The 27,754-nt window shown below is 38.5% G+C and overlaps 1 protein-coding gene across 1 annotated transcript in view; it reads right to left on the reverse strand.

Moving 5' to 3' along the window:
- The window catches only part of TRPA1 (transient receptor potential cation channel subfamily A member 1), a 49,708-nt gene extending 36,502 nt beyond the window's left edge, over positions 1 to 13,206 (reverse strand). Inside the window, exons 1-4 of the mRNA XM_039238403.1 lie at positions 13,096 to 13,206; positions 9,259 to 9,415; positions 6,110 to 6,285; positions 1,200 to 1,307 (exon numbers count right to left, since the gene is read on the reverse strand). Of these exons, the coding sequence (XP_039094334.1) occupies positions 1,200 to 1,307; positions 6,110 to 6,285; positions 9,259 to 9,415; positions 13,096 to 13,206 (552 nt within the window). The remainder of the gene's footprint in view (positions 1 to 1,199; positions 1,308 to 6,109; positions 6,286 to 9,258; positions 9,416 to 13,095) is intronic.
- Between the last annotated feature and the right edge of the window lie 14,548 nt (positions 13,207 to 27,754).

A 27,754-nucleotide genomic window follows, 5' to 3' on the forward strand; every position in this document is an offset into this window, starting at 1 on the left:
TATTCAAATTTTTTAGAATAGGATCACGCAGAGTGATCTTTAATCATCTTAAAATTCTTCATCATATCCAGATAAAGTCCTGTTACTTGCATTTTATCTTTTTGTTTTATTCAGACTTGCCGAAAACAGCTCTATCTTATCATTTTCAAAGAAACAACTCTTGACTTACAATATAATGATAATGATATAACGATAATGGCTTTTTCCCAAAAGCCATTAATTTTTTGTTTTCAACTTTACTATTCCTTTATTACAGTCTTCTTTTGTTTTACTTGGGGTTCTTTTTCTAAATTCTTGGTTTGAGTGTTACTTTATTTTTTTTCACTTTTTCGTCCAATCATGACAGCTTATAGGAATATGTATTTTTTTTTCTCCAAACATCTAATAGATATCATATTAGTAAATTTAAATATTCAGAAAGCTATTCTAAAATTATTTTTTAAATTCTGTTTTCCTACTCTCTGGAATAGTGGAGAAGGAAAAAATCAAGTGGTAAAAATACATAACCTGGCCTGAATAACATACAAGTGAATAAAGGATAGTTGAAAGAAAGCTATTTTCTGGAATTCTAGTACCACACTCAGAAGGAACATGATGCAGTCAGTCATTTAGATGGGCATCTCCAGAGTCTCAGTGGACCCCATCAGAAAATCTCACCAGGAAGAAAGGGCTGGCTCTACTTTTAGGGCTGTGGCTGAGGACCTTGGTCATTATGTCATGCAGGGCTCCCTTTCTGAGAATCTTCTAGTCCTATGAACATGAATGGGTGCTTCTCTTGGCTTATATTTCATGAGCCCAACAGTAAATTTGTAGTTGATTTTCTCTCTCCTTAGACTATTCAGGTCAAAGTCAAAAGTATGATCCATTTTTACTAACATACAACCTACTGTACTTTGTATTTTGTAGTCTAGCCTGACCACCAGCTTCATCTTCATTTCTGCAGTCTCTACTTTCTTTTCACTTGGATTGTCTTTCATGTTTTCCTGTTAGCCTTCTGTAAGCTAACAGGAAATTTCAGATGGATTTAAGATATGAGGGGTATGTGTAAATACGAAAACACAGAAAACTGGGTTTTTTCCCTGACATTTTCTGCATTTCATATTTTGCTCAGAAGATAAACTGAGAGCTGTTGTAAACACGAATGACTCATGTTATCCTAATGAAAACAAAGAAAATAGGGATGGGGTTAAAATACAAACCAAGATTTGTAGTGCTTCACTGTTATCTTTGGTGCATGCGATTATCACAGCTGTGTTTCCATTTTCTCCTTCCAAATTAATATCAGTGCTGCTGTGCTCAATCAAGACCTACACAAAAGAGGGGAATAATGGTCAAAAAGTTAGCTTTCCAGTTTCTGAATACGGTATTTGCCTTTCATTAGATTATAATCTCCTGCACTCTAGGGACCGTGTCCTCATTCATCTTTTCTTCATCCTTCTCTCCAGAATCTGGCACAAAATACTGCACACAGTTGGTGTTACATAAATTTCTCAAAAGGATGAAATAATGGTGATTTCTAGATCACATCAATTAAGGCAATATGGAGTTGTGAAACTGGAAATAGAATAAGAATTCTGGATACTAGAAAGCATAGCTCACTTAATACTTTTCGCTTGTATTAAATAAACTATGTTGACTAAGATCTTCAGGAAAATAAATTTGTGGAACCATCTGGAATATGTGAGTGTGGAAAAGAGGGAGAGCAAAAGTGAGGTAGGGAGAGAGAGAGGAAGGGCTGCTTTCTCCTCTTTAGCCATTTTTCTTGTACCTCTATTCCAAGTATTGCATGACATGTCAATTAAAACCCCATTCTCTTCAGCAGAGAAAAGAGTTCACAAAACACTGGTATGGCTTAACTCAATTCAAACTTAGGCTGGAACAGAAATTTACTCTATGGTGTAATAAATCAGCATTCCTCATAAAATGGTTAAGCACATTTTTCTAATGGAATTTAACTGAAGACCTGTTGCCCCTCACCTGGCTGACTTCTAGCTGATTATTGGCCAAGAATCTATAGATCTTTAACCAGACTTCATTTTATATTAAATGTAACAAGAATTATCTCAATAAATGTCTCTCCTAAGAGAGAAATCTTTGAATTGGCCTCCTAAAGGTCTTTTCTCTCATAGACTGTAATAAAACTGTAATGTGTGCTTACAATTAAACTGCTTAAGAAGAATTTATTAAACAAGCTGTTTCCTATAAACCTTAACACACACACACACACACACACACACACACACACACACACACACCCTTGTTAATAGAATGTGTCCTGATAGGTCAGCAAATGAACTAGGCTTACTAATAAGCTCTGCCCACCAAACAAAATTAAATTGAGATTTTAGGACATAAGAACCCATAGGAAATTGTTAGTGGATGAAAGAAAATGAGAGCACAAATTCATTCTGAACCTCAGGCACTTTCACATTTTTTTCCCAACAAACACGAGATTCCCATGCAAAGAAACCTACCAACTCTACAAGACTTTTCCCTTTGCCCTCTTAGAATCAGAGACCATATATTTATAGCACTTATTAGGGTTGCTTACTATCATAAACACAGTTTTTCATAAAGCGGCATAAAATTCTATGTGGCAGAGGTCCCAGAGAGAGCAACTAAACTGTGCCCACTTCAGATTCGCTCATGGCCAGGCAAGTCTGGACATTTGCAGGTGAGGCCTCCAGAGGTCCCTTTGATAAAAATCCAGGAAGCCGCATAGGAGGGTCAGGCCACTGGATACTTAGTGGTTAAGCCCTAAGGACAAAGGCCTGCAGGCTACTGAGAAACAAGACTACCCACTGACCACCAGGTCAACGTGTCCCAGGGAGCACCGTGCACACCGCTGGTGTCTGTGCAAGAACCCGTGGGGACGCGTGAGTAACAATGTTTTACTTTACAACCATCTAGGCAGCAGCAGCAGGTTTGGGGGAAGGCTGGCCAAGCAGACAGGAGACGCATTCTACATGAAGGCTGCTGGGGTACAGGCCAGACCCAGGGGCCTACCTGGGAAAGGTAACCCTAGAGGCCTTGTTTGTAAGCACATAAAGAAACACACCAAAATTCCTCCTCCTCCTTCCATCCTCTTCCTCTCCGGTGAAGTAGAGGGGTTTGGAGATATTTTTTGATGAAGCTACAGCTGGTAAGACCAAGCAAAGGAGAGACAACTAATTTCAGTTCTCTTATAACTCTGCTTTTTTTCTTGTTCTGGTGTCCCCATGAAATACTTTGTTATATACACCATCTAGTTTATAAATCTGTTACGGGCTCATTTCTAAACTCTTTTCTATTTCTGTGTGATACCTTTCTGTATCTGAAGATTTCTGATATCTAAAATTAACAGCCTTTCAACTGTTAGCTGCCTGTGAATTCCCAAATTATCCTCTCAGAGTCAAGGTTAATTAAGTAGTTGGGCACTTGCTTCTAAAAAGAGTCTTCAGAGGAAGAGTTCCATGAGGAAATATGTGGCCTCTGCGGGTGGGGAGGGAGAGCCCCACAGTCACTGGCTGTCCAATGCAAACGCCACAGAAGGAGCATCTGGCTCACAAACAATGCGGACAATTAAACAGTTTACTGCCAAAGGCCTTTTCAATAACCTCTTCAAGGGGCTCTCCTGACACATCTTCTTAGGTGTTGTTACCTACGTTCTTCCATTCTTCAGGCAAAATGCCCATTCACTCATTCATTTATTCAAGAGTCATCCTTTACCACGTGAGGACTGGAGATATTTATATTAGTTGCACACAGTCCTTCCTTCAAAGATAACTGGCCAGGGCAGGAGAAAAACCACAGGAACACTTGATTACAATACGATGTGCTAAGTATCACAGAGAGCTATACGCAAGTTACAGTGGGAAAGCAGAAAGCAGGCTCCCCTCAAACTTCCTATGCTTGGCCTCAAGAAGCCAAGGACCCAATGGGCTGAGAGGAAGGTGTTGGGTTAAAGGGAGCATGGAGTTAAAGGACACCCCTGGGATTTCTCTGATGACTTATTGACAAAGTAGATTTTGGTGTGGTGTGATGGTCCAGATGTTTTTGTCCCTCAAAAGTCATGCTGAAATCCTAATCCCTAATGTGATGGTACTGGGAGGTGGCGCCTTGAGAAGGTGATTAAGAATGGCCTGAGTGCCCACATAAAAGAAATTCCAGAAAGCTCTCTTAACACCTTCTGCTTTGCAAGGACACTAAGATGACAGCCATCTGTGAATGAAAAGTGGCCCCTCACCAGACACCGAACCTGCTAGTGCTCTTACCTTGGACTTCTCAGCCTCCAGAACTGGGAGAAATGAATGTTTGTTGTTCAAGGCCCACAGTCAATGGTATTTTGTTATAGCAACTAGAACTTGGTAAGATATATGGCTTAGCACAATATCTAAGACATTATGTGCAGCATAATTTCCTTGTGAAAACTTACTATCCATTCCTAATTGCCTCCCTTAGAAATGGATATCTGGTGGCCAACAGACATGAAAAGATGCTCAATGTCACTCATCAGCAGGGAAATACAAATCAAAACCATACTGAGATACCACCTCACACTGGTCAGAGAAGCTAAAATGAACAAATCAGGAAACGACGGATGTTGGCAAGGATGTGGAGAAATGGGAACCCTCTTGCACTGTTGGTGGGAATGCAAACTGGTGTAGCCACTCTGGAAAACAGTATAGAGGTTCCTCAAAACATTAAAAATAGAACTACTCTATGGGCCAGCAATAGCACTACTAGGCATTTACCCAAGGGATACAGGAGGGCTGATGTATAGGGGCACGTGTACCCCAATGTTCACAGCAGCGCTTTCAACAATAGCCAGTTATGGAAAGAGCCTAAATGTCCATCAACTGATGAATGCATAAAGAAGATGTGGTTTATATATACAATGGAATACTACTTGGCAATGACAAAGAATGAAATCATGACATTTGCAACAATGTGGATAGAACTGGAAGGTATTATGCTGAGTGAAGTAAGTCAGCCAGAGGAAAGATATCATATGTTTTTACTCATATGTGGATCTTGAGAAACTTAACAGACAACCACGGGGGAAGGGAAGGGGGAAACATAGTTACAGAGAGGGAGGGAGGCAAACCACAAGAGACTCTTAAATACAAAGAACCAAGGGTTGATGGGGGAGGAGGGAGGGGAAAATGGGTGATGGGCATGGAGGAGGCCACTTGCTGGGATTAGCACTGGGTGTCATATATAAGCCAACTGACAATAAACTGTATTAAAAAAAGAAATAGGTATCTGGAACATATTCCATTTGTAAATTTCACTGCCCTTTAAGTAAGCACATGTGTCTTCTAGTGTGTCTATGAGACTCTGCGATGCAGTTTAAAAGCCTTAGACTAAACTTTACCTTTTAGGCATTCACCAGTATTTCCACTATCTGACAGAACTCACTCTGAAGCTTTGGAAAAAATAAGAAATTCCCCAAAAGTATGGTTATGTCTACTGCTAAGACATGCCACCCACTAAGGCATGTCGTCCACTCTAACAAAAATTGTAAATCACAATTATGTTTTCTGTCTTCACTGAAACACTCATTACAGTCTTCCTTTTCACCATTAAATTGAGTAGGTAATAAATGTCCATCAACTGTTGAATGGACCAAGAAGATGTGGTTTATCTATACAATGGAATACTACATGGCAATGAGAAAGAATGAAATATAGCCATTTGTAGCAATGTGGTTGGAACTCAAGGGTATTATGCTAAGTGAAATAAGTCAGGCAGAGAAAGATAGATACCATATGTTTTCACTTATATGGGGATCAGGAGAACTTAACAGAGGACCATGGGGGAGGGGAAGGGGAAAAAATAGTTAAGGAGAGGGAGGGAGGCAAACCATAGGAGACTCTTAAATACTAAGAACAATGTTTCTCTTAATGAGGATTTAAAAAATTGAAAAATATAACGCTTTTTAGAAAATGCTGGCAAACATAAAACTATCATCATTAATCATCAACTGTTGGTAAAATGTAAAACCAACATTATCGTCACTAGATTTCAGTCACTATGGCAGGTCGGGCTGGCCACTCTGGCTCCGGCAGAGGCCCCGGGACATAGGCCCTATCCCACACTCTGATGGGGACACAGGTGGAAGCCATACCTTCACCACCTCATTGTGTAGGCTCTGCACGGCGACGTGAAGAGGGGCCATCATGTTGCCATTTCGGAGGTTTGGGTTGGCTCCTTTGCTAAGGAGAAACTTAACACTTTCAACCTGGTTTTTTTCTGTGGCCCAGTGCAGAGGGGTATTTCCATCGTCATCCATCACATTCAGCACTAAAAAAGGACACAGAAATAAGGATTAGATTTTGCTTGGACTTATATTCAACACCTACTGATGCCTATTCACTTCAAAGCTCAGTGCCAAGTGCTGCTGACACAGGCTTCACCTTCTGTATAATAAAATTAAGGGGTCGGCTCACTCAGTTAAGCATCCAAGTCTTGATTTTGGCTCAGGTCATTATCTCACAGTTTGTGAGTTGGAGCCCCTTAATGGGCACCATGCTGGTGGTGCAGAGTCTGCTTGGGATTCTGTCTCCCTCTCTCTGCCCCTCCTCTGCTTGCTCGCTCACTCTCTCTCTCTCAAAATTAATAGTAAAACATAGTTATGTTCCTTCAGTCCTCAAGAAACATCTAATGGACACCTGAAGATACAGGGGATATGCTGACGGATGGCATGAACTTTGTCAAATGGGTTAGATGTCCATCTTTAGCATCTATAAGAAATAGATTCTCCTATTGCTACATGCTTTTATCTGTGGTACAAATTTGGGGATAGTTACAAAATATTGAGCTTATATAAAGCAGAAACTAGGAAGTTCTATACAATCATTATTGCACTCAGCCCTCCAACAGCCCACAAGGAACCATGACCACTTTTCAGAAAGATAAAGAAAAATAAGGCCTGGAGAGTTTCAAAATCTTGCCAACATTACATAGCGAGTATAGAGTTCTATAAACTGCCTTACCTCTTTGAATCTTAGTATTATTATATTCAAATCTGATAAGAAGGAAGAAGCAAAGGATGAAAGAAGAGAAGGAAGGAAGGTGAAAGAAAAACACTTAAGTATATATATTTCACAATGTTTTGGGGAGAAGAATATCAAATCATGGCTTCAAAGATCTTGTAGAGTATTTGGCCCAGAGCAATGCTTCAAAAAATGTTAATGAGGAAAAAGACACACCACTAATAAACCAGAAGACGGGAATTAGGGCCTGTGCTCCTAGTGCCATATGTGGTTTCCACTCATTTCTGGGCTACAACACATTGTACTGTTTACTCTGTGGGCTCAACCTAAGGATATGCCCTTTCATACCACGGTGTCTCAGATCTATTCTAAAATAGACAACCATTTTAATTAGTGGCAAGATATTCTTATGTCTGAGGCAGGAGTAAAGTATTCAGTCACAAATATGATTTGGGGACCATCTGGAACCATGCTACAGCCACAATTCCCATTTTTTTTCTTTTTTTAAAAATGTTTATTTATTTTGAGAGATAGAGAATATGAAGAATATGAATGTGGGGGAGGGGCAAGGGAGAGGGAGAGGGAAGGAGGAAAGAGAATCCCAAGCAGGCTCCATGCTCAGTGCAGAGCCTGATGTGGGACTCGATCCCACGACCATAGGATCATGACATGAGCTGAAATCAAGAATTGGATGCTCAATTGACTGAGCCACCCAGGTTCTCCCCCACCCATTTTTCTCTTTTTAAAATGTATCTTTCCATTCCTTTCATTCACCCAAGTACCTCATTCTCAGCAACAGGAGTGCTTGTGCACGCACACACACATACCCTCTCCCTCATACTCATACACATCCTTTGACCATTCAGACTGCTCGGAACACTCCATTCAAGCATTTCATTCAGCCCCAAACTTAAACAGGGGCCTAAAATTATAAGTTCCCATTCATTAATTAAATAACTTGAATTTGACTTTTATCTCCATCACTTCAAAAATCATTTTTACAAAGGTCATAGAGGCCTTTTAATATAAGGGTTATTGGGATCTCACTTCCATTTGATCTCTTTGGTATAGTCATTCTCATTCATCTATTCAAAAACTCTTCTTTTGGTGTGTGTACCATTAATATCTTGTCCATCACCTCTCAGCATCCTCTTATGGGCTTTTCTTCTGCCATCGGACCCTAAATATTTGTGCTCTACCCTTAGCTACCTTTGCTGGCAATTTCATGGCTCCTAAAGGATTTCCATGCAGTTTCACAGCCTCAATGGCCCTGTGGGGGAAGCTCCCTTCCTTCTAGAGTTCTAATCTACTAGAACACTAGCTATTTATCTTCTAGTCTACTAGACATTTCCAAGTAGCTGCCCTTTGGACCTTTCCAACTCAGACCAAACCATATTCATTATTCCTCACATCTTACTCTGTATTTTCTTCTGTTTTTTTTACATGCCTTCTTTTCTGGATGGCAATACTATTTGCCTAATCTCCTAAACTAGTAATCTCAAAGTCAGTTCAACTGCTTGCCACTTACCCCTCACGTTCAATCTCTTATCAAGCACTGTCTGCTCTGCATGCAAAAGAGCTCTTGATTCTCAGCTTTTCTCCCTACTCCAATCTCAAAACACTGGTGGATTCTCATCTATTCTTTGCTACTAAAGTAGCTTTTTCATCGGGCTTCCACTTCCAATCCATCTTCCACAATATTGATAGAATCATCTTAAATAAAGGAAGACTTATCGTAACATCTCACTGCTTAAATCTCTGCGACATCCCCATTCCCTGTTACAGTTGCATTTCTCAAACAAGGCTGTGTATGCACGAGGGGATGATGTTCCCTCTTCCTGGAGTCTCAATTTTATTTAATGATATGCAATTTAAGTGCAGAATGACCTCCATGGAAATGATAAAGAAGAACACACAGAAGGTGTATGCAGAAAATCTATGCATGGTGTACAACATCAACATATCTGCACCATCCTTCTCAATGTTTCAGTGGAAATATATATATATATATATTTTTTTTTTTTTTTTTGAGAGAAAGAGTGTGCATGTGAGTAGGAAGAGGGCAGAGGAGGAAATAAAATCTCAAGCAGCCTCCACATTCAGCACAGAGCTCAGTGGAAACATATGAGGAGCACTGGCCCAAAGGGAAAACCAGACTCCTGAGTAAGATAGTCAGGCCCCTTATTACCTGAACTAATGTGCCCTTCAAAATTACTTCATACCACTCTTCCCAATGAATCTAACAGATGACAGATTTATGTAGCTAGTTATGTTTTAGGACCTTCAAAAGAGGAGTCATTGATGATCATCTCCATCAACTGCACTTGACCTTCTTCTGCAGCATGGTGCAAAGGGGATGCGTTCACATCATATCTGCTTAACTTCTTTTGTTTCTTCATAAAGTTTTTCAATCTACATGTACTTCCTTCAGAAACCACCTGGAAGTATACAAAAAATTGTTACCTCCAACTAGTATATGTAAAATTTAATACAAATTAATTGTTAAACGGTTACTTTCATCCAAAATTATTTATCATGCCTAGGATAAACATTTTTTAAAGAACACAAAATGTGTACAGACATATAGAAGGTGCAAGGAAATACCAGAAACGTTTTGAAGTAATTGGAAGGCATAGGATCTACAAAATAATAAGTATAGTGAAAACACAGAGAAGTCTTGTCAGGTGAAAATGTACTTAAATTAAAGTATGGGGGATTGGGGTTAGAGATTTTCATGAATGCAGGGACTAAATTATGTAACTTTATTGGTCAGTACTCTAGAACAGCTATCCACTCACCCCCCCTCCACAGGATTAAGTAATTCCTCTTCTTTTGACTACTGGGATCCCACACCAGGCCAAGTGAGGTCAAGTTCACCTCCTGATTATTCTCTGCACACTTGGAAATGCCAGTATTTTTGTGCACTTAGTATGAGATATCAGGACACTGAGAGGTTACACAATCTGCCCAAAGGCATACTAAATGGCCAAGTCTTGAACTTGAACAGGAGATGAATGGAATATATATTTTGGCTGACTGGTGAATGCTGGAAGCATCAAGATACAGTAGGAATTAAGCAGAGGTAAAAACCATCATGGAATGAATGACCTGGGTGACAGAATAAGGTATCAGAAACCATAAGGACAGACTCTGTAGTGTAAGCTCCGTACACTTTTGGCACAGCTGATGTTGCCACTGGCCTAGAAGAGTGTAACTCCAAGCACTTCCACTGGTGTCAAGGGAGGTGCAGGAGCTTTTCTGAATACCTGTTTTTCTTTAAGACTCTTTTCTATCTCATGTTTTCTAAATTCTTTATTATGATTGGACTGAGGGGGATTTCTCATAATTCCTCCTTGTAAAATTTTGTGGTGATGGTGTTGACATTCCACTTTTGATGAATTCTCACAAAACATGAAAAATTCCCAAACAGAACTTTTTCTAGAAAATCTTATGTCCTAAACAGAATAAAGTAACTAAAAATTAATCCTCAAAGATAATTTTATTTGATATTGTTACTCTAGCAAACAAAATTTTATAAAAGCCTTCATGTGATAAACTTACTTCTATTATCCTACCTTGCATTATTTAAATTTTCATAAATATTTTAGATCAGAGTATATTCTATTTTTCTAAAAATTAATGTATCCTCTCTAAATATCTATATTCCCTATTCAACTATTGGAGAAATTTCTTAGTATTGGTTTTATACAGAAAATGAAGAATCTTCAAAATACTTATAGTCATTTATAAATTATACTTCAGTTGACTGACAAGAGATTTATTCAAAGTTGCTTCTAGAATTCCTGCTTATATCTGAAAGTGAGTATTTAGGTATTAATAAATATGAATGACATACATTTTTCTATCGCTAACATTTTATATTGTTTAGATATGATGGTATTATTGATTACACATCAGTTTACAGACACTGGAAACTGCGCCGAATTAGGTATTTTGATATTTGCTTGCCAAAGCCAAATCGCAGATTTTGGCCCAAAAGTAAGGCTGCAGCCAAGCGCCTGCATGTCCCTGAAGGGCGCACAAGTGTTCTGCTCCAGAAGCTCGCCTCTTCTAGCCCCACGCTGTGCTGTGTTCATGTGGGGCTGAGCAGGAGTTAAACCAGGCTGTCTACCCGAGGGAAGCGTGCCCTTCTCTCCCTCTCTCCTGGTTTCCAGTCCAATGACCTCCTGAATTCTCCCCCCTCCTCGAGGCCTTCAGGGGAACTACAAGATGCCATTCTCTGGCCTAGCCTTGCTCTCTGTCTCTCAGGGATGCACAGAGATAGGCCACAGGACATATGGGGACATTTCAGCACTGACAGTTGCTGGAATGTGTGCCATGGATTCCCAGGTTTTAATTTTTTCCTCCATTTTAAAAAAGTTTCTGATATGGTAAATATTGGTGCCTCTAAACCTGTAAATAAGCACTCTTTGGACTCTTCCATTTTTTTTTAAGTTTAATGGGATTCTAAGACCAAAAAACAAGTTTGAGAAACACTCTAGCTCTTTCCTCACACTACCTGTACTGAATGTGTACCACACATTTGGATACTTATTCTCTGTGATACTTTCTACATGTAAATAAATGTGCCAGAAGGAGACAGTGGAGGAAGGAGAGGAATAGGGAGGACCCAGAGCTCTAACGGAGCAGCAGGAGGGGCCATATGGACCAGTATACAAAGAACTTCCCCCGACTACCTTTTTAAAAAGCAACATGAAAAATGAATGGACCTCATTCCAGTGCTATGGTAATATATGGTCTAAAATTATTTCTCAATGGCCCTTCCAGCTTTGAAAATACACGGCCAAATAAGACATTTGTCTGCTTTTTCTCTGAAGATATGTCTTAGCAAATATTTCATCACATGAACCAAAAGCAAAAGGTTTTACAAGACAGTAGTCCTAGAAACCACTGTAAAATAACTACTTTTGGAAAATGCAAAACCTTTTTCAAACAGATGATCCATGTACTTGCTTTAATTCTGTCTTTGTTACTAGTCACATGTGACACACATGAAATAAAATGAAATGTTAAGGTACTATTTTATTTTTTTATTTTACTTTTTGTTTTCTTTTGAAAGAGGGCAAGGGAGGGGTGCAGAAGGAGAGAGAGAGAGACCATCTGAAGCAGGGCCCATGCTCAGTGGAGCCCAATGTGGGGCTCCACCCCCAACCCAGGGATCATGACCTGAGCTGAAATCAAGAATTGGATCCTCAACCTACTGAGCTACCCAGGTGTGCTGTACTTAATGCATTTTAATATAGTTAATAAACATGGAGCAGACTAGCATTCATTGATCAAATGTCAGGTTGAAATAAAATCGCTTAAAATTTTGAATTTTGGGTTTTGTTCTGTTATCATGGAAGAGTACGGAAGAAATCATTTTTCTAGGACAGTCCTTCAAATACACTGTATCACTTTTCAACTACTAAATTCTATGTAAGCTACACATAATTTTAGTAATGAAGGGTAGGCCACTAGCACCCAACCATTTCCAAATTTACAGATTCAGTTATAAATTTAAAATGAGTTTCTTGGGGCACCTGGGTGGCTCAGTCGGTTAAGCGTCCGACTTCGGCTCAGGTCATGATCTCACAGTTTGTAGGTTCGAACCCCACATAGGGCTCTGTGCTGACAGCTAGCTCAGAGCCTGGAGCCTGTATTCAGATTCTGTGTCTCCCTTTCTCTCTGACCGTCCCCTGCTTACGCTGTCTCTGACTCTCAAAAGTAAATAAAAAACATTTTAAAAAATTAAAAATAAAAATAAAATGAGTTTCTTACAGAAATAAATGAATTCTCATTGTCTCACTGAAGCAAAGAAAGTGTTCGTCTAATTCCATTTGGAAGTATTTTAGCAATTGAATTTGATGTTCTCAGTGATACTGCAAGGATTACATTGCCTACCCACAGTGCCAGAAAGAACAATTTACAGGTCTGCTCAGCGATGTGCTGTCAACAGAAACCCAATTACACACTCTGAGAACAAGTACTAGGTTCAGACACGTCCCCGGGTCCCGCGGCAGCGGGCTAGGAAACCTTGAACGCAGGAGGCAGAGTTCAGCAGAGCCGCCCCCGCCCGGGCTCCGGACCCGTCCCGACCGCCCAGCGCCCCGGGTACCTTCAGCGAGCCCTTGGAGTCGTCCATGTCGTCCTCCACGCCCTGGTAGACTGCGCCCTGGGGCTCCTCCTTCCCCCCCGGGCTCAGCATCTTCCTCAAGCTGCGCCTCATCGACCGCACCCGGTCGCCACCTGCGCCAGCTGCGCCCCACGTGCGCGAGCACCTGCGCCGAGAGAGTCGTGGGGCTCGCGCAGCCCGCTCGTCCAGAGGCCGAGAGAACTTCTGCAGGGGCGGGGGGTGGCGGTCTGCGGCCCCGGGGCTGCTCGCTGCGCGGGAAGCAGGAGGGGCGCCGGGAAGAGGCAGGGACACAGACCCTTGTCTGCGCGCGGCGAAGGGGTGGCCGCGCCGAGACTGTCCCCCGCTCGCCGCGTCGGGCCCAGAGCACGCGCGACCTGCCTGTCCGGGCTGCGACGGCGGCAGCGCAACCCCCGAGTCGAGGTGTCAGGTCAGCGTGGATCCAGCGAATCTGGAATCTTTAATAATAAAAACAGTAAGAACCGCCCACCCGCAAGACCCGGGAGAGGGGCGGGGAGGGAAGGGAGGCGGGGGATGTTGGTAACTGAGAATCAGAGAATAACTGGGTACGTTTTGGGAAGATTTTTCATTTTTAGGATGTAGCCCCCGTCCCCTCAAGCTTCTGAGGTTGGGTTTCTCATTTCATTTTAGAAGGCTCTTTGACTTGGATATAAGGTTTTTAGAAAAGCCCTAAAGGACTAAATGCTGGTTTGAGCAAAGAGGTCAGGTCTCTTTGCATCTCAGGCCCCCTTTCCTGTGGATGGCAATGCTAATCTCCTGATTTGGTATTTCACAATGACTAAAAAAAGTTACTTGGTAGGTGAGAGGTAAATACTATTGACTCTTGTGGTCTTGTTTACCCTCGGCTTTGTTTGAAAGGCTTATCTTCAAGGGTCTGCACTGCATTTGTTAATCAACAGCTTGGGTGTAACTTGTGGAGTGTAGGCGTCTCCTCTCAATTGCAGAGGTCACTTCTCTTACGTTCATTCAGTGGAGCCTCTGTTGCAGCGATGTTTAGGCTACAAGGTTAGAAAGAAAAAGAAACAAAAACCAAACTTCTTTCCAAAACTGATTAGCTTTGCACAGGCCAACACTTAGCTTTGGCGGTCTCTCGTCTGGACTATCTGTGTGTTCCTTTAAGGCCCTTCATGGTCATATTCACCTGGCAGTCTCCAGCACCTGTCAAGACCCACGTGGCTCCAGGACCTGACCTACATTAAAATAAAGATTTGTGGACCATTTGACATAGCGGCTACACTGGGCTGAACTTAAGGGCAGGTAACCTGGCACCGTGATTATTTTGGAACTACGGAAGCCCTCGCCCGCAGTCTATCAAAAGATTTTTCAGGTTGTCATCAATTCCACCTGTGAAGTGGAATTCCTTAGATCATATTGAAGTTATCGCCATTTATCAGTTATCCATGTACCAGTTGATGGATGTTGGATTGTTTATAATTTTTGTCTATTATAAATAAGGCTGCTCTGAAATTGTTCACACACATCATTTTGTGGACATGTAATTTTCATTTCTCTTGGTTAAATACCAAGTAGTGAATTGCTGGGTCGTATGACAAAAGAGTGTGTTGAGCTTTGTAGGAAACTGCCAAACTGTTTTCCAAAGTGGCTATGCCATTTTACATGCCCGCCAGCACAGTGTGAGGTTTCTAGTATCTCCATATCCTCATCAAATCGTGGTGTCAGCAGTCTTTTGGATTATAATCATCCTAGTGTGTATATAGTGTTATTTTATTGTGGTTTTAATTGGCATGTCCCTAATGACTAGTGATATTGTCTATGTTTTTCATTCCTCATTAGCCATTCATCTGCCTTAACGGAATGCTTACTATTTTGCTTTTTAAAATTGAATTGTCTTCTTAATAGTGAGTTCTAATGGTTCTTTATTCTGGATACAAGTTTTGTATCAGACAAATGATCCACAAATATTTTCTGAGTCTGTGGCTTCTCTTTATTTTCTAAATGGTGTCTTTTGAAAAGCAAAACTTTTAATTTTGATAAGAGCCTAATTTATTAGTTTGTATGGATTGTGCTTTGAGTTTCATATAAAGCAATTTTTGCCTATGTTATGAGTAAAGAAGGTTTATGGTTTTATTCTCTTACATAGATTCATTTTGAGTTAAATTTTGCATATGGTGTGAGGTAGTGGTACAAGTTTATTTTTATTGCCTATGTATATTCAAATGTTACCATTTGTTAAAAACAACAACTATGATTTCTTCATAGAACTGCCTTGGAACCATCGTCAAAAATCAGTTGACCATAAATATATGGGTTTGTTTCTAGACTTCTATCTCACTGATTGGTAGGTCTGTTTATAAGTCAGTCAGTACCACACAGTCTTGATTTTGTAGCTTCCTGGTAATTTTGAAGTCAGATAGTATTATAAATGCTCCAAAATGGCTCATTTTCCTAATTGTTTTGGCTATTCTAAGTTCTTTGCACTGTAAATTTTAGAATTAGCCTGCCAATCCTTGCAAGGATTTTGATAGGATTTGCATTTGGTCTATAGATCAATTTGGTCAGAAGAGCCATCTTAATAATATCTAGTCTCCTAATCCATAAACATAATATTTTTCTCCATTATGTTTATGGATTAGGAGACTTGATATTGGTAAGATGGCTTTCAGCAGTGTTTTACAGTTTACCATGTACAGATCATACATTTTTTTGTTGTTGTTAAATGTATTCCTTAGAATTTTCTTACTTTTAAGATATTTTGAATGAAATTGCTTTCTTAATTTCACTTTCAGATTGTCTGTTGTTAAAGTATAAAAATGAAATTTGAATTTTTATATTGCCCTGTATCCTACAACCTTATTAATCTTACTCATTAACCTTAATAATTTTTTTCTGGATTTCCTAGAAATTTACACATCTAAGATCGTATCTTTTCTATAAGGACAGTTTGCTTCTTTCTTTCCCAACTGTATGCCTTTAACTTCTTTTTCTCCACTGTAATGCACTGGCTAGAAACTCTAGAATATTGTTGAATAGAAGTCCAGAGAGTGGAAATCTTGTCTTTTTCCCAGTCTTAAGGGAAATGCATTTTCCTTCACCATTGAGTATAATATTAATATTAGAGTTTTCATGGTTACCTATTAGATTGAGGAACATATCTTCCATGATTACTTTGTTTAGAGTTTTTATTTATGAGGGGGGTGTTAAATTTTGGCTGATGCTTTCTCTACAACTATTAAGGTAATTGCGTGCTTCTTCTCATTTATTCTATTATTTTACAATAAATGATTTTCTAATGTTAAGTCAGCCTGTTATATGTTACTGAATTCAGTTTGTTAATATTTTGTTAAAGATTTTGGTGTTTATATCCATGAAGAGTATTGCTCTGTAGTTTTTCTTTTGTGTAATGTCTCTGTATGCCTTTGGTATCAGTGTAATAGTGGTCTCACTGATAGGGTTGAGAAATGTTCCCCTCTATTTTCTGAAGTAGTATATATAGTATTGGTATTAATTCTTTCTAAAATGTCTGATAAAAGTCACTGGTGCAGCCTGGTGAATTGGGTTGTCTGGACTTTTTGTTTTCTTTCTGGGAATATATTTAATTACCAATTCACCTTTCTTATCTTTTATAGATCTTTCTGAATTTATATTTTCCTTGTGTAAATTTAGGTAATTTGTGTCTTTCAAGAAATTTATTTATCTGAGCTATTTACTGACACAGAGTTATTCATAAAATTTCTTTACAATCCTTTTTTTTTTTTAATATTTTTATTTATTTCTAGGAGAGAGAGAGAGAGAGAGAGAGACGGCTGAGCAAGGGAGGGTCAGAGAGAGAGGGAGACACAGACTGAAACAGGCTCCGGGCTCCGAGCTGGCAGTCAGCACAGAGCCCGACACGGGGCTCGAACCCACGAACCGCGAGATCATGGCCTAAGCAAAAGTCGGACGCTTAACCGACTAAGCCACCCAGGCGCCCCTCTTTACAATCCTTTTAATTCTTGTAGGGTCTGTAATAGTGTCTCTTCTTTCATTCCTGATTTTGGGAATTTGTGTCATCTCTCTTTTCTACCTAATAGTTTATCAAGTTTATTGATATTTTCAAAGAACCAATTTTTAATTTTATTGGGTTTTCTCCATTGTTTTTCTACTTACGTTTTTATTGTTTGCAGTGTTCTCTCTCTCTCTCTCTGATCTTTCTTTCTTTCTAGTTACTTTAGGTTTGATCTGCTCCTCTTTCTCTACTTTCCTGGTGTGTAACCTAAGGTTATTGATTTTAGATTTTTCTTCCTCCTAACATAAGCATTTAAAGTTACATAATACCTTCTAAACATTGTGTTAGTGGTACCCCATGAACTTTGATTTGTTGTGTTTTCATTTGTGGTTTCTTCTTTTACTACAAGTTATTTTTTGCAAGTATAATATTTAATTTCCAAGTATGTGGGGTTTCCCCAAATTTCTTCCAGTTGTTGAATTCTAGTCCAATCTAGTTGTGGTCAGGGAACACACTTTTTATGATTTTGATCTGTCTACATTCAAATATAGACTTGTTAAAATATGTTTTATGGCTGCCATAAAGTAGTAGTCTATCCTGGAGATTGTTACTTAAAAGAATGCGTATTCTGCTCTAGTTTGGTCAAGATTCTGAATATGTTATTAGGTCCAGTTAGTTAATAGTGTTGTTCAAGTGTTCTATATTCTTAGTGGTTTTATATCCTTCTATCAGTTACTGAGAGAGGAGTATTACAGGTATCAGTTATAACTGTTAAATTGTCTATCCTCCTAATTCTGTTCAGGATGTCTGTTCAGGATTGGGGGAGGGAGTCTCAGTTCTTATTTGCATGCATATTTATAATTGTCACCTTTATATTTTTCCTTTATCGTTATGAGATTTGTCTTTAGTAGTATTTCTTGTTTAAAGTCTATTTTGTCTGAGATCGTTATTCCAGATATCTTCTATTTACTGCTTCCACGGTAAATCTTTTTCCATTCATTTACTTTTAATCTGTTTGTGGCTTAAAAGTGTGTCTCCTGTATACAACATAGAGTTAGATGCTGTTCTTTTATCCATCTTGATAGTTTCTTCATTTTAATTAGTGTTTAGTCATTGACATTTAATGTAATCATTGCTGTGATACTACTATTTTGATATTTGTTTTCTATGTCTCATATCTTTTTCTGCCATGTTCCTTTACTGCCTTTCTTTTGTGTTCAACAATTCTTTTAGCACACCATTTTCATTTATTGGTAGGTTTTTGCTTTTTAAACATTTTTTAAAGTTTATTTATTTATTTTGAGGGGGGTGAGAGAGGGAGAGCAGAGGAGGGACAGAGAAAAAGGGAGAGAGAGAATCCCAAGCAGGCTTTATGCTATCAGCACAGAGCCTGCTGTGACGCTCAATCTCAGAAACCGTGAGATCATGACCTGAGCCAAGTCAAGAACTGGACGCTTAATCAACTTAGCTACGTAGGCGCACCTATTGGTAGGTTTTAAAATAAATTATTTTCTTATGTTATGCACTCCAAAATCCCAGTACTCATTTCTTCTTGTAGATTTTGTGTTACTGTCTGATGTCATCTCTTTTCAAACTCAGGGACTTTCTTTAGTATTGTAAAGCAGGTCTGCTTGAAAAATGTATTAAGGCATACTTTTGCTGGATGGAGAACTTTTGTTTGTCAGGTGTGTTTTTGAGCTCTTTGAATGTTACTCTACTGCCTCTGACTTCCATTCTTTCTGATGAGAAGTCATCATAATACTATATTGTTGTTCCTCACTCACATAACTTACGGTTTTTGTTAATCTCAAAAGTTAATGATTGTCTGTATCTTCCCCCATTTACAATAAAATAAACTTAGCATGCTTGCATTTCTCTTCTTCCTGATTGTCTCTTCTATCCGTACTAATACATCCAGTATTTTAGTTTCTGATTCTTCAGAAATTAAACTTTATAAGGTATTTGGACAATTGTAAATTGTATTGTTATATTTTAGTTTGCTGTTTCTCACAATCTTTATTATTCTTCTTCTTGGATTCATCTAATTTTTTTGGAATCCACATGTAAGGAATTCTTCTAGACAAAGTATGTTGGTAGAAAAATGTCTAGGTCCTTGCATGTCCAAAACTCTCCTTATTTTGGCTTCCTATTAGATAGCAGTTTAAATAGATCCAAAACACTTTCAAAGTCATTTTCCCTCATTCATTTCTTGGTACTTAATTTCCTTTTTTTCTCTGAAAACTTTAGGATTTTTATTCTGAAATAATTTTACCATCATGCAGTCATGGTGATCTTTTGTTGTTTGCCCTGTTCTGTATTCTGTGGTCACTTCTAATCTAGTGATTATCTCTCTTGGGCTCTGGGAAAATTTCTTCTATTTTGTTTATTATCATTATTTATTTTTACATAGGTTAAGCATCTTTTCATAGCAAAAAACACAATCATAATTGGCTTCACTAGAATTAATTGGCCCCCAAACCAAAAAGGCCTGTGGTAGAGCAACTTAAGACCCAGATGGATCAGGAGCTCAGTGTCATTAAAGCTGTTCTATCTCATTTTTCATCAAAAGCAAGACATTTCTCCACTTCTTTGAAGGCTCACCTACAGTAGCATCTGGCTGAAATCTTTCAGGTTTATATCCATGGGTGTGATCACTGAATTTTCTACCAGCTCTACAGAATTTCCTGATGTACCACTGGCAATATTGTAATCAGTCACTGTATCCAGAAGAACAATGATCTGATTATTCATATCTGAGTTACCTGCCCTTCATCAGAGTCATACTTGGGACTCAGCATTGCCTGAATTAATGGACTGAGAACGGGAAAGGGTAATTCCCATCAGGTCAATTGGAGTACAATTGGCAAATGAAGGGGGACTTGTTGCTAAGTATCTTCATTCTGTTTGATTTTTCTGGTTGTGTATTAAAATTTCCTGATCCATTTTCCTTGTACCTTAAGCTGTCATACATAGGGGTGTGTGTATGCACCCATATATATATATATTTATATATATGTTAATATGTGTATATATATTATAATTTCTTTTTCCTTTTATACTGTCATGGGAAAATTCTTTGACTTGATCTTCCAGTTCACTATTTTGCTCTCCAGTAATGTCTATCATTTAAGCATTTTTTTTTAATTTCATGAGGAAATTTTTTATTTCAAAATCCCTGGTTGAGTCTCCATAAATGTAATATATTCTCACGTTTTCATTTTATTTTATTTCAAAGTCCTGGTCTCCTTTTCTCTTTACAGTAGTGTTCATTTCCTTCAAATGTTGAGTAAGCCCTATTTGCTCATTTTTGTGTTTGGTATCTCCATGGACCTGCCTCTGCTCTTCAAGGTCAGTCTTTGTGATTGTGTGGTAGAGGCCAGATTGTGTGGTAGAGGTGTTGTGAGGGATGCAAGGGGCCTCAGCTTCCCTTCTGGTATAGCAGCTCTCTCCTCTGTAGAGCATTGCCCTGGCTCCCAGGTCCCAGGCCCACACTCTGCTTTCACTGATGGGGAAACACCACTGGTGTCCACTGCTTACTATGAATCAGAGCAGGGAGAGGTGCTGTCTAGCCTCACTCTGATGGTTTCTCCCCCATTAACAACGACTGTGAGCAATGCTTGGAGACCACCTCTTTTTTCCTGTGGCCCCTGACTCCCCCCTCAATCTTCCCATCACAGTATGCTTTTGTTTATGCTTGTGTTTTCCTTGATTTATCTCTACAGATCTGGTTCTGCCCACCTTCCATCTTTCTAGAATTCTTTAACATTTCTAGACTGCAGTGGCATTGTTTTTTGTTTTCCTACCTTTGTATTTACTCTTTAGTAAAAGAAACTATATTTTTTGCCATTTCATAGGTTTTCAGGTGGGAAAGAAGGTATATATGAGTACTCAGACAACTGTCTTCATCTAATCACTTTCTCTTATTTTTTATATAATTTTTAAAAATTCTACCCTGTTTCTACCAAATTGTACGGAAAGGAGAAATTTTTTATATAGCATGTCTTGAAATACTTAAATTACATTGGAGAAGAATTGGAGCAGGAAGAAAAGGAGGAAACTAATGTACATGAGATTTTACTTCTTACCAGGCTGTGTTGTTAGATTGGTGACAGTTGAAACTTAGGTGGAAAATTCTGCTTAATATTGATAAACAGTGAGGTGAAATACACACACACAGACACACATATGCACGTTGCTGTGGACACCTATGAAATGCTCTTTTCTACCAGGGAATCAAAGAAAGTGTTCTTTGTTACAGAGAATCCTGAAGCAAACTCTGTGCTACTTCACTGAAGACCAGTTGCTGTACATAGATTATCCAAACTAGCACCATTCCCAGGGTCCTTAGCAACCATTGTCTAGAGAGATTATTGGAACATTTAATAAAAATGCAAATCTGTTAAGATTATTTAAAATGTGATATATTAAAAAAGCTAATTAAATTGGCCTTCTAGACAAGGAAAACTTTGCTAAAAGTTAATGTGTCTTGCCAAATAATGTCTCAAATTTTAGGATAAAATAAGGTATGTAAATTTATTTTACTTTTATTATACTATAAACTTTTATTCCATGACTTAATTAGATTATGGAATTAATCTTTTGTCACACATTTTTATTTCTAACTATTTAACTGTTTTCTAACTATTTAGCCAAGATTTTATGAGGGAATTAATCTTTACATTGTGAATTTTTTATTTCTAACTATTTCACCTGAGGCAACAGGCAAAACTATCATGTTTCCATGATACCTGCCAGTGAATGAGAGATAATGGCACATTTCTCAGTAGCAGTATTTATGAGATTTGAAAGTATAGTCAAAGCTGCCTGCTGATTACAAAATGCCTGTGTGGTGCAACTTTATTTGATACACATGTAATTTTTAAACTTTTTAATATTTATTTATTTTTGAGAGAGAGAAGGTGCACACAAGTGGGGGAGGGACAGAGAGAGGGAGGGAGACACAGAATCTGAAGCAGGCTCCAGGCTCTGAGCTGTCAGCACAGAGCCTGATGGGGGGGCTCAAACCCATGAACCATGAGATCATGACCTCAGCCTAACCCAGATGCTTAACCAACTGAGCCAGTCAGTTGCTCCTGAAATGCACTTAATTAATTTATACCTAGATCATTTTAGACTAGGGTAGTATTAGTACAAAAGAAAGCTCTTTTCTCTGTAGCATCTCTGCTATTTACCTTGACACCTTTATGACACATAGAATATTTTAGACCAAGAATATTTTAAATTATTTAAGTTTAAAAATATTTAAAGGATGAAAACATTTTACAGATTTGTCTCAAGTAGCTAACACTAATGTCTGTAGTTCAAAGTCTGTCTTTAGTTGTAGAGATATTCTTGTTACTGTGTCAACAATACATTAACTTATCCCAGTCTGTGAAGAGAGAAACTTCATGTTCCCAAGTCTTAAGCTTCAACAATGGCTTAAACAATTCAAATAGAATTAGTTGTAAAATAAAGTTTTTATTTCATCCAATTTATGATAGGAAGTAGGTCAGATCAAAATTAAATAACATCAAATGTAAAATGACAGCCTACATTCCTTTCAGATAAAACCCAAAGTAGAATTTCAGATATATAATTAGAATTAAAATTATACTAATTTTTCATATCAGAAAACCTGACTTACCTAACCTCTGAAATATATGCGTTATCCTCTAAAAATATGAAAGTAACAAGATAGGAAAAATTCTGCTTACCTTCATTCATAGAAATTGACATCCTGTTTCTCATGTTATGCAAGTATAAATGTCCCCACAGAGAACTGTTCTTAGTTCATAGGTTGCACCCACTTTTATAGTTCCATATAATTATACAACGGGTAGTTCATTATAAGAGTCAATATTATGCCTTTTTATTAGACTATCTTATATAAATAATGGGTAAACACTATGATTTCCTAATTTAAGCTTTAAAACTTGACTGTTGGCTACTGAAAAGTAATCACCTAATTTTTCCCCTGCCGTGACCCCTTTATAGTGCAGTACCACAAATCAAAATAGTTAACAGTGGTAGACTTAGGAGAATTCTCTAGCTTTTTCAGAAACCCAATTACCATCTTCCTGCTGTGTAAAAGATTACTAAGAAAAGTAAATGAAAGGTTGAAACATTGTCACTAACCTGTTACAGTCTGTTACATACAAGTAAATTGGGGGGAAAACTGACCTATTCAGGAGAGAATTATCTAAAATAAAATACCATAGATGCCTCATATCATAACCATATATCTGTGTCTATCATTGATAGGACTTGAAGAAAATTCCACTCCTAAAGAGGGTAATTATCAAGTTAACTTTGGAAAACTGTAATATTTAAAAATTAACAATGCAGGGCACCTGGGTGGCTCAGTTGGTTGAGCATTCAACTCTTGATTTTGGCTCAGGTCATGATCCCTGGATTGTGGGATCAAGCCCTGTGTCATGCTCTATGCTGAGCATGGAGCCTGCTTAAGATTCTCACTCCCCGCCCCAGCCCCTCTTGCCTACTCATGCTCCCTCTCTCTCTCAAAAACAAAAACAAAAACAAACAAAAAAAAAAACCTCCATTTTCCATGTGTCTCTCTAACAATATTGTGAGGATGAAGCACTCATGACAAGAGTAGTCAGTGAAATCAATAAGGGTGGCATAGTGACCATAAGGTTGGGGAAATGTCCTAAACTGTGGCAATGGAAATAAAGAGGGGGCAGCTTTTATTAGATGTTTGGGACATAAACGATTTGAGGGTGAAATGAGTGAAAAAGGAGCATAGAATGACTTCAAGGATTCTGGTTTCCTTGCAATGGAGAGCACAGGAAGGAAAAAGTGAGATGCGTTCAGTGAGGAAGGAAAAAAAGATCTTGCCATCCAGGAAGCCAGGAGATGAGAGATTTCAAGATGGTAGAAAAGTTTAATTTTGCAAAGTCTGCAAAATGGGAAAGAAAATGAGAACCAAAAGGTAACTTTTCAGTGTGGAAACTAGATTATCACTGGCAAACCTTGCAAACAGTAGTGTCAGAATTTCAATGTACTGGTTAATGCTAACCACTGTGATAACATGGGAAGTAATATCACATTTGTTATGATAAATAACAAATAATAGTACAGCTTATTTTAGTGTTTAAGTGATTCAGTTATAGATCAGAAGGGGCTTTAATGTTTATCACAATGATATTAGGCAAATTTTAAAGTGAATGATTATGATCTGAACATTATAAATTATTTCTATACAAAATTACTGGGGTTCCAACCCGACCATCTCTGCCTAGGTCTGTTGGGAAATTTGGTGATGATAACGCATGTGATTATTATTACTAAAACATCATGCTGAGTGTTGTAATTTACAATAATGTTTTTTAAAGTTCAATGTCAAAATGATAAAAAAATCATACTATGATCAAGAATGATGACGTGGAATTTATGACAAAATTTCAAGGTATGCAGAATAAGAAATTACTTCAAATTCTTATACCAAATAATATGCTATAGTTATTATTTATTGTCAAAATTAAACATTTAATAACAGACATTTAATATACAACACCAAATCTCTGAAGGATAAAATATAGCTTACAGGAAGTAGCAAAACTGGAATTGGTGGGGTGCAAAATTGTGGTTTCACTAAGAAAACAATCTCTCAAAACTTAAAATGCAATGTTGCATTATCTGGAATAACAAAATCTCAAGGAAATAAAAGTGATGCAGAATTTGGCCTCTTAAGGGGCACCTGGGTGGCTTAGTCAGTTAAGCGTCCGACTTTCGCTTAGGTCATGATCTCGCGGTTTGTGGGTTCTAGCCCCGCGTCGGGCTCTGTGCTGACTGCCAGCACAGAGCCTGGAGCCTGATTCAGAGTCTGTGTCTCCCTCTCTCTCTGACCCTCCCCTGCTCACGCTGTCTCTCTCTCTCTCTCTCCTAGAAATAAATAAAAATATTTAAAAAAAATTGGCCTCTTAAATATATTTGGTAATATAATCACTGATAACCTTAAAAACTGAAATGGAGCACTTTTTCACTATATATTCCATGAGAAGCTCAAAAACTTAAGTGGTAAATGACCTGCATTTATTTTAAACTTATAATATGCTGAATTCTTAAAAAACAAACAAAGTAACCTGCCTTTTACTTTTGATCATTTTGGGGTTTTTTTGTTTTTTTGTTTTTTTGTTTTTTTTGTGGACTCACCAGGAATGAAGTAAATGTGATAATTCCATATTGGAAAGTAAAAGAACTTTACACCAATACAAAGGACACTACAAATGCTGATTTATCACCCCATTAAGAAATCAGCAAACCCATGCCCAAAGCACCATCTTCTCCCAGGAGATCCAACAAAAGCTCTGCTAAACCAGTCTTTTCCAGGCTGAGAGACCAAAGGCTCAGGCAATGAAATGGGATTTGATTTGAGGTAAGAAGACCAGGATTTGAGTCCCAACTTGCCCATCTGACAATTTTATGACCTTAGGTTGGTCATGTAATTTCTCTGAATTTCTCATCTCTTAAGCACAAAAAGGAAATAGTAAAAGCAGCCTCACTGGGTTATGTTACAAATTAGACAGAGTATGAGAAAATGCTAATTAAACTGTAAAGTGCAGTGTAGCAGAATCATGTGGGTTTTATGAGCAGCATTACAAAATGCTTATTTATTATGCCGATGATTAGTAATAGGAGAAAGCATTAGGAACACAGTGGAAAACAGAACATTTATGAACCTTTCAGGTGGAGAAGCATTAAATCTTGGACTCTTCTAAAGTCAAAGGTGCTTTATTGAGGTTCTTGGGAATAATATGACCCTTTGGGGACATGACTATAGAGTAATTTTTTAACTGAGTCACTGTAATAAGAGGGAAATAATACTTTGTGTTTCCTTTTTATTCCAGAGTCATGAAGAAACAGTAATTACTGCAAACTATTCACTAAATTGATAGTGATATTTATTAATGATCACAGTGAGCCAGGTTTTATACTTACTATCTCATCTAAGTGCTTCACATTTATTATCTCAGTGAATTGTCATGACAGCTTATGAAGTAGGTCCCTTATTTTGCCCATTTTACAAATGAGGAAATTAAGGCATAGGATGGTAGAATGATTTTCCCATTTCAGTGTATATGCCTTTTAAAAAATATTTTTTAATGTTTATTTTTGAGAGAAAGAGACAGAGCATGAGCAGGGGGGGCGGGGGGGGGGCGCAGAGAGAGAGGGAGACACAGAATCTGAAGCAGGCCCCAGGCTCTGAGCTGTCAGCACAGAACCTGACATGGGGCTCGAATTCATGAACTCATGAAGTACAAGATCATGACCTAAGCTGAAGTTGGATGCTTAACCATCAAGCCACGCAGGTGCCCCCAGTGTATGGACTGTTATGAATAGAGATCCTGTAGCAGTTCTAACATTTGATGGTCTCTATGCATCAACAAGTTGTCTCAAATACTCCCTCTATTGCTCTACTCATGTAATTGTTATTTTTATTTGTAAACACTGATACTTGGTAGTCTGAATCATCCTGACTATGCTCAATAAATACTTCCAGGCAAATTGCCTTCCCAGGAGGAAATTCTTCCAGATATAAATTTCCTGTGTTGTGGTTAAAGAAAAAGAAACAAATTACAAACTGCTTACTGTTCAGCAAGGTACAAAATTAATCCAAATTAGGGTTAATATTGGATAAATCATTTGTCACCCTCACTGACAGATTCCAAGCACACATCCAAGGGAGATAACCAATTAATCTCTAATAAAGGCCAAAAGGAGAGCCAGGGTGAAGATTATTACACTCTTTCTTTTTACGTTTTATCTATTTTTGAGAGAGAGAGAGAGAGAGAGAGAGAGAGACAGCAGGAGTAGGGGAGGGTCAGAAAGAGGGAGACACAGAATCTGAAACAGACTCCAGGCTCTGAGCTAGCTGCCAGCACAGAGCCTGACGCAGGGCTCGAACCCACGAACCATGATATCATGACCTGAGCCAAAGTCGGACACTCAACCAACTGAGCCACCCAGGCACCCCTACACTCTTTCTTTAAAAATCGCTTCCCTACTATTGAAAACATCAAGAGAAATATCGCAGTTTTATATCTAACAACATTCAAGATAAATCTTAGTGTACAAGTTGAAATATTGGAATAAATACCTGGTCAAACATTAATCTCCTGTGTTAAATGATACAGTTATTCAATTAACATTTGCTGAAGACCTTCTGGACTAAATGATGGAGATGGAAGGAAGGAGGGAAGCAAAGAAGGAAAAGGAAAGAGAAGATAAGACAAGGCAAGGTTTCTGGCCGGAAGACCTCTCCTAGGAGGAAAAGCACACAGGTATGTTTACAGGAGTCAAAAGATGGTGGGAAGGGCATTTCTGGGAGAAGAAACAGCATGGACAAAGGCTTAAGGGACTGGAAGTCTGATGTAAGTTTTTCAGTGTTCTTGGAGCAAAAATTGATAGGTGGCTGGCTGCATCATAAGGTAGAAGTGAGATTGTTACAGGCTTTCTCTTCCTATAGATTGTATGAGCCCCCCCCCCAACCAATGTGTAACAACATTTAATTTGCTTTTTAGAAAAATTAGTAATGAACTATAGAAATGAAATGGTGGGGGAAAGGGAGAGAGGCAAACCATGAGAGACTCTTGAATGCTGACAAAAACTGAGGACTGATGGATGTGGGGGGGAGGGGGGGATGGGCATGGAGGAGGG

This window comes from Hyaena hyaena, unplaced genomic scaffold (assembly GCF_003009895.1).
Source record: "Hyaena hyaena isolate Hyena2069 unplaced genomic scaffold, ASM300989v1 scaffold_139, whole genome shotgun sequence".
NCBI classification, from domain to species: Eukaryota; Metazoa; Chordata; class Mammalia; order Carnivora; family Hyaenidae; genus Hyaena; species Hyaena hyaena.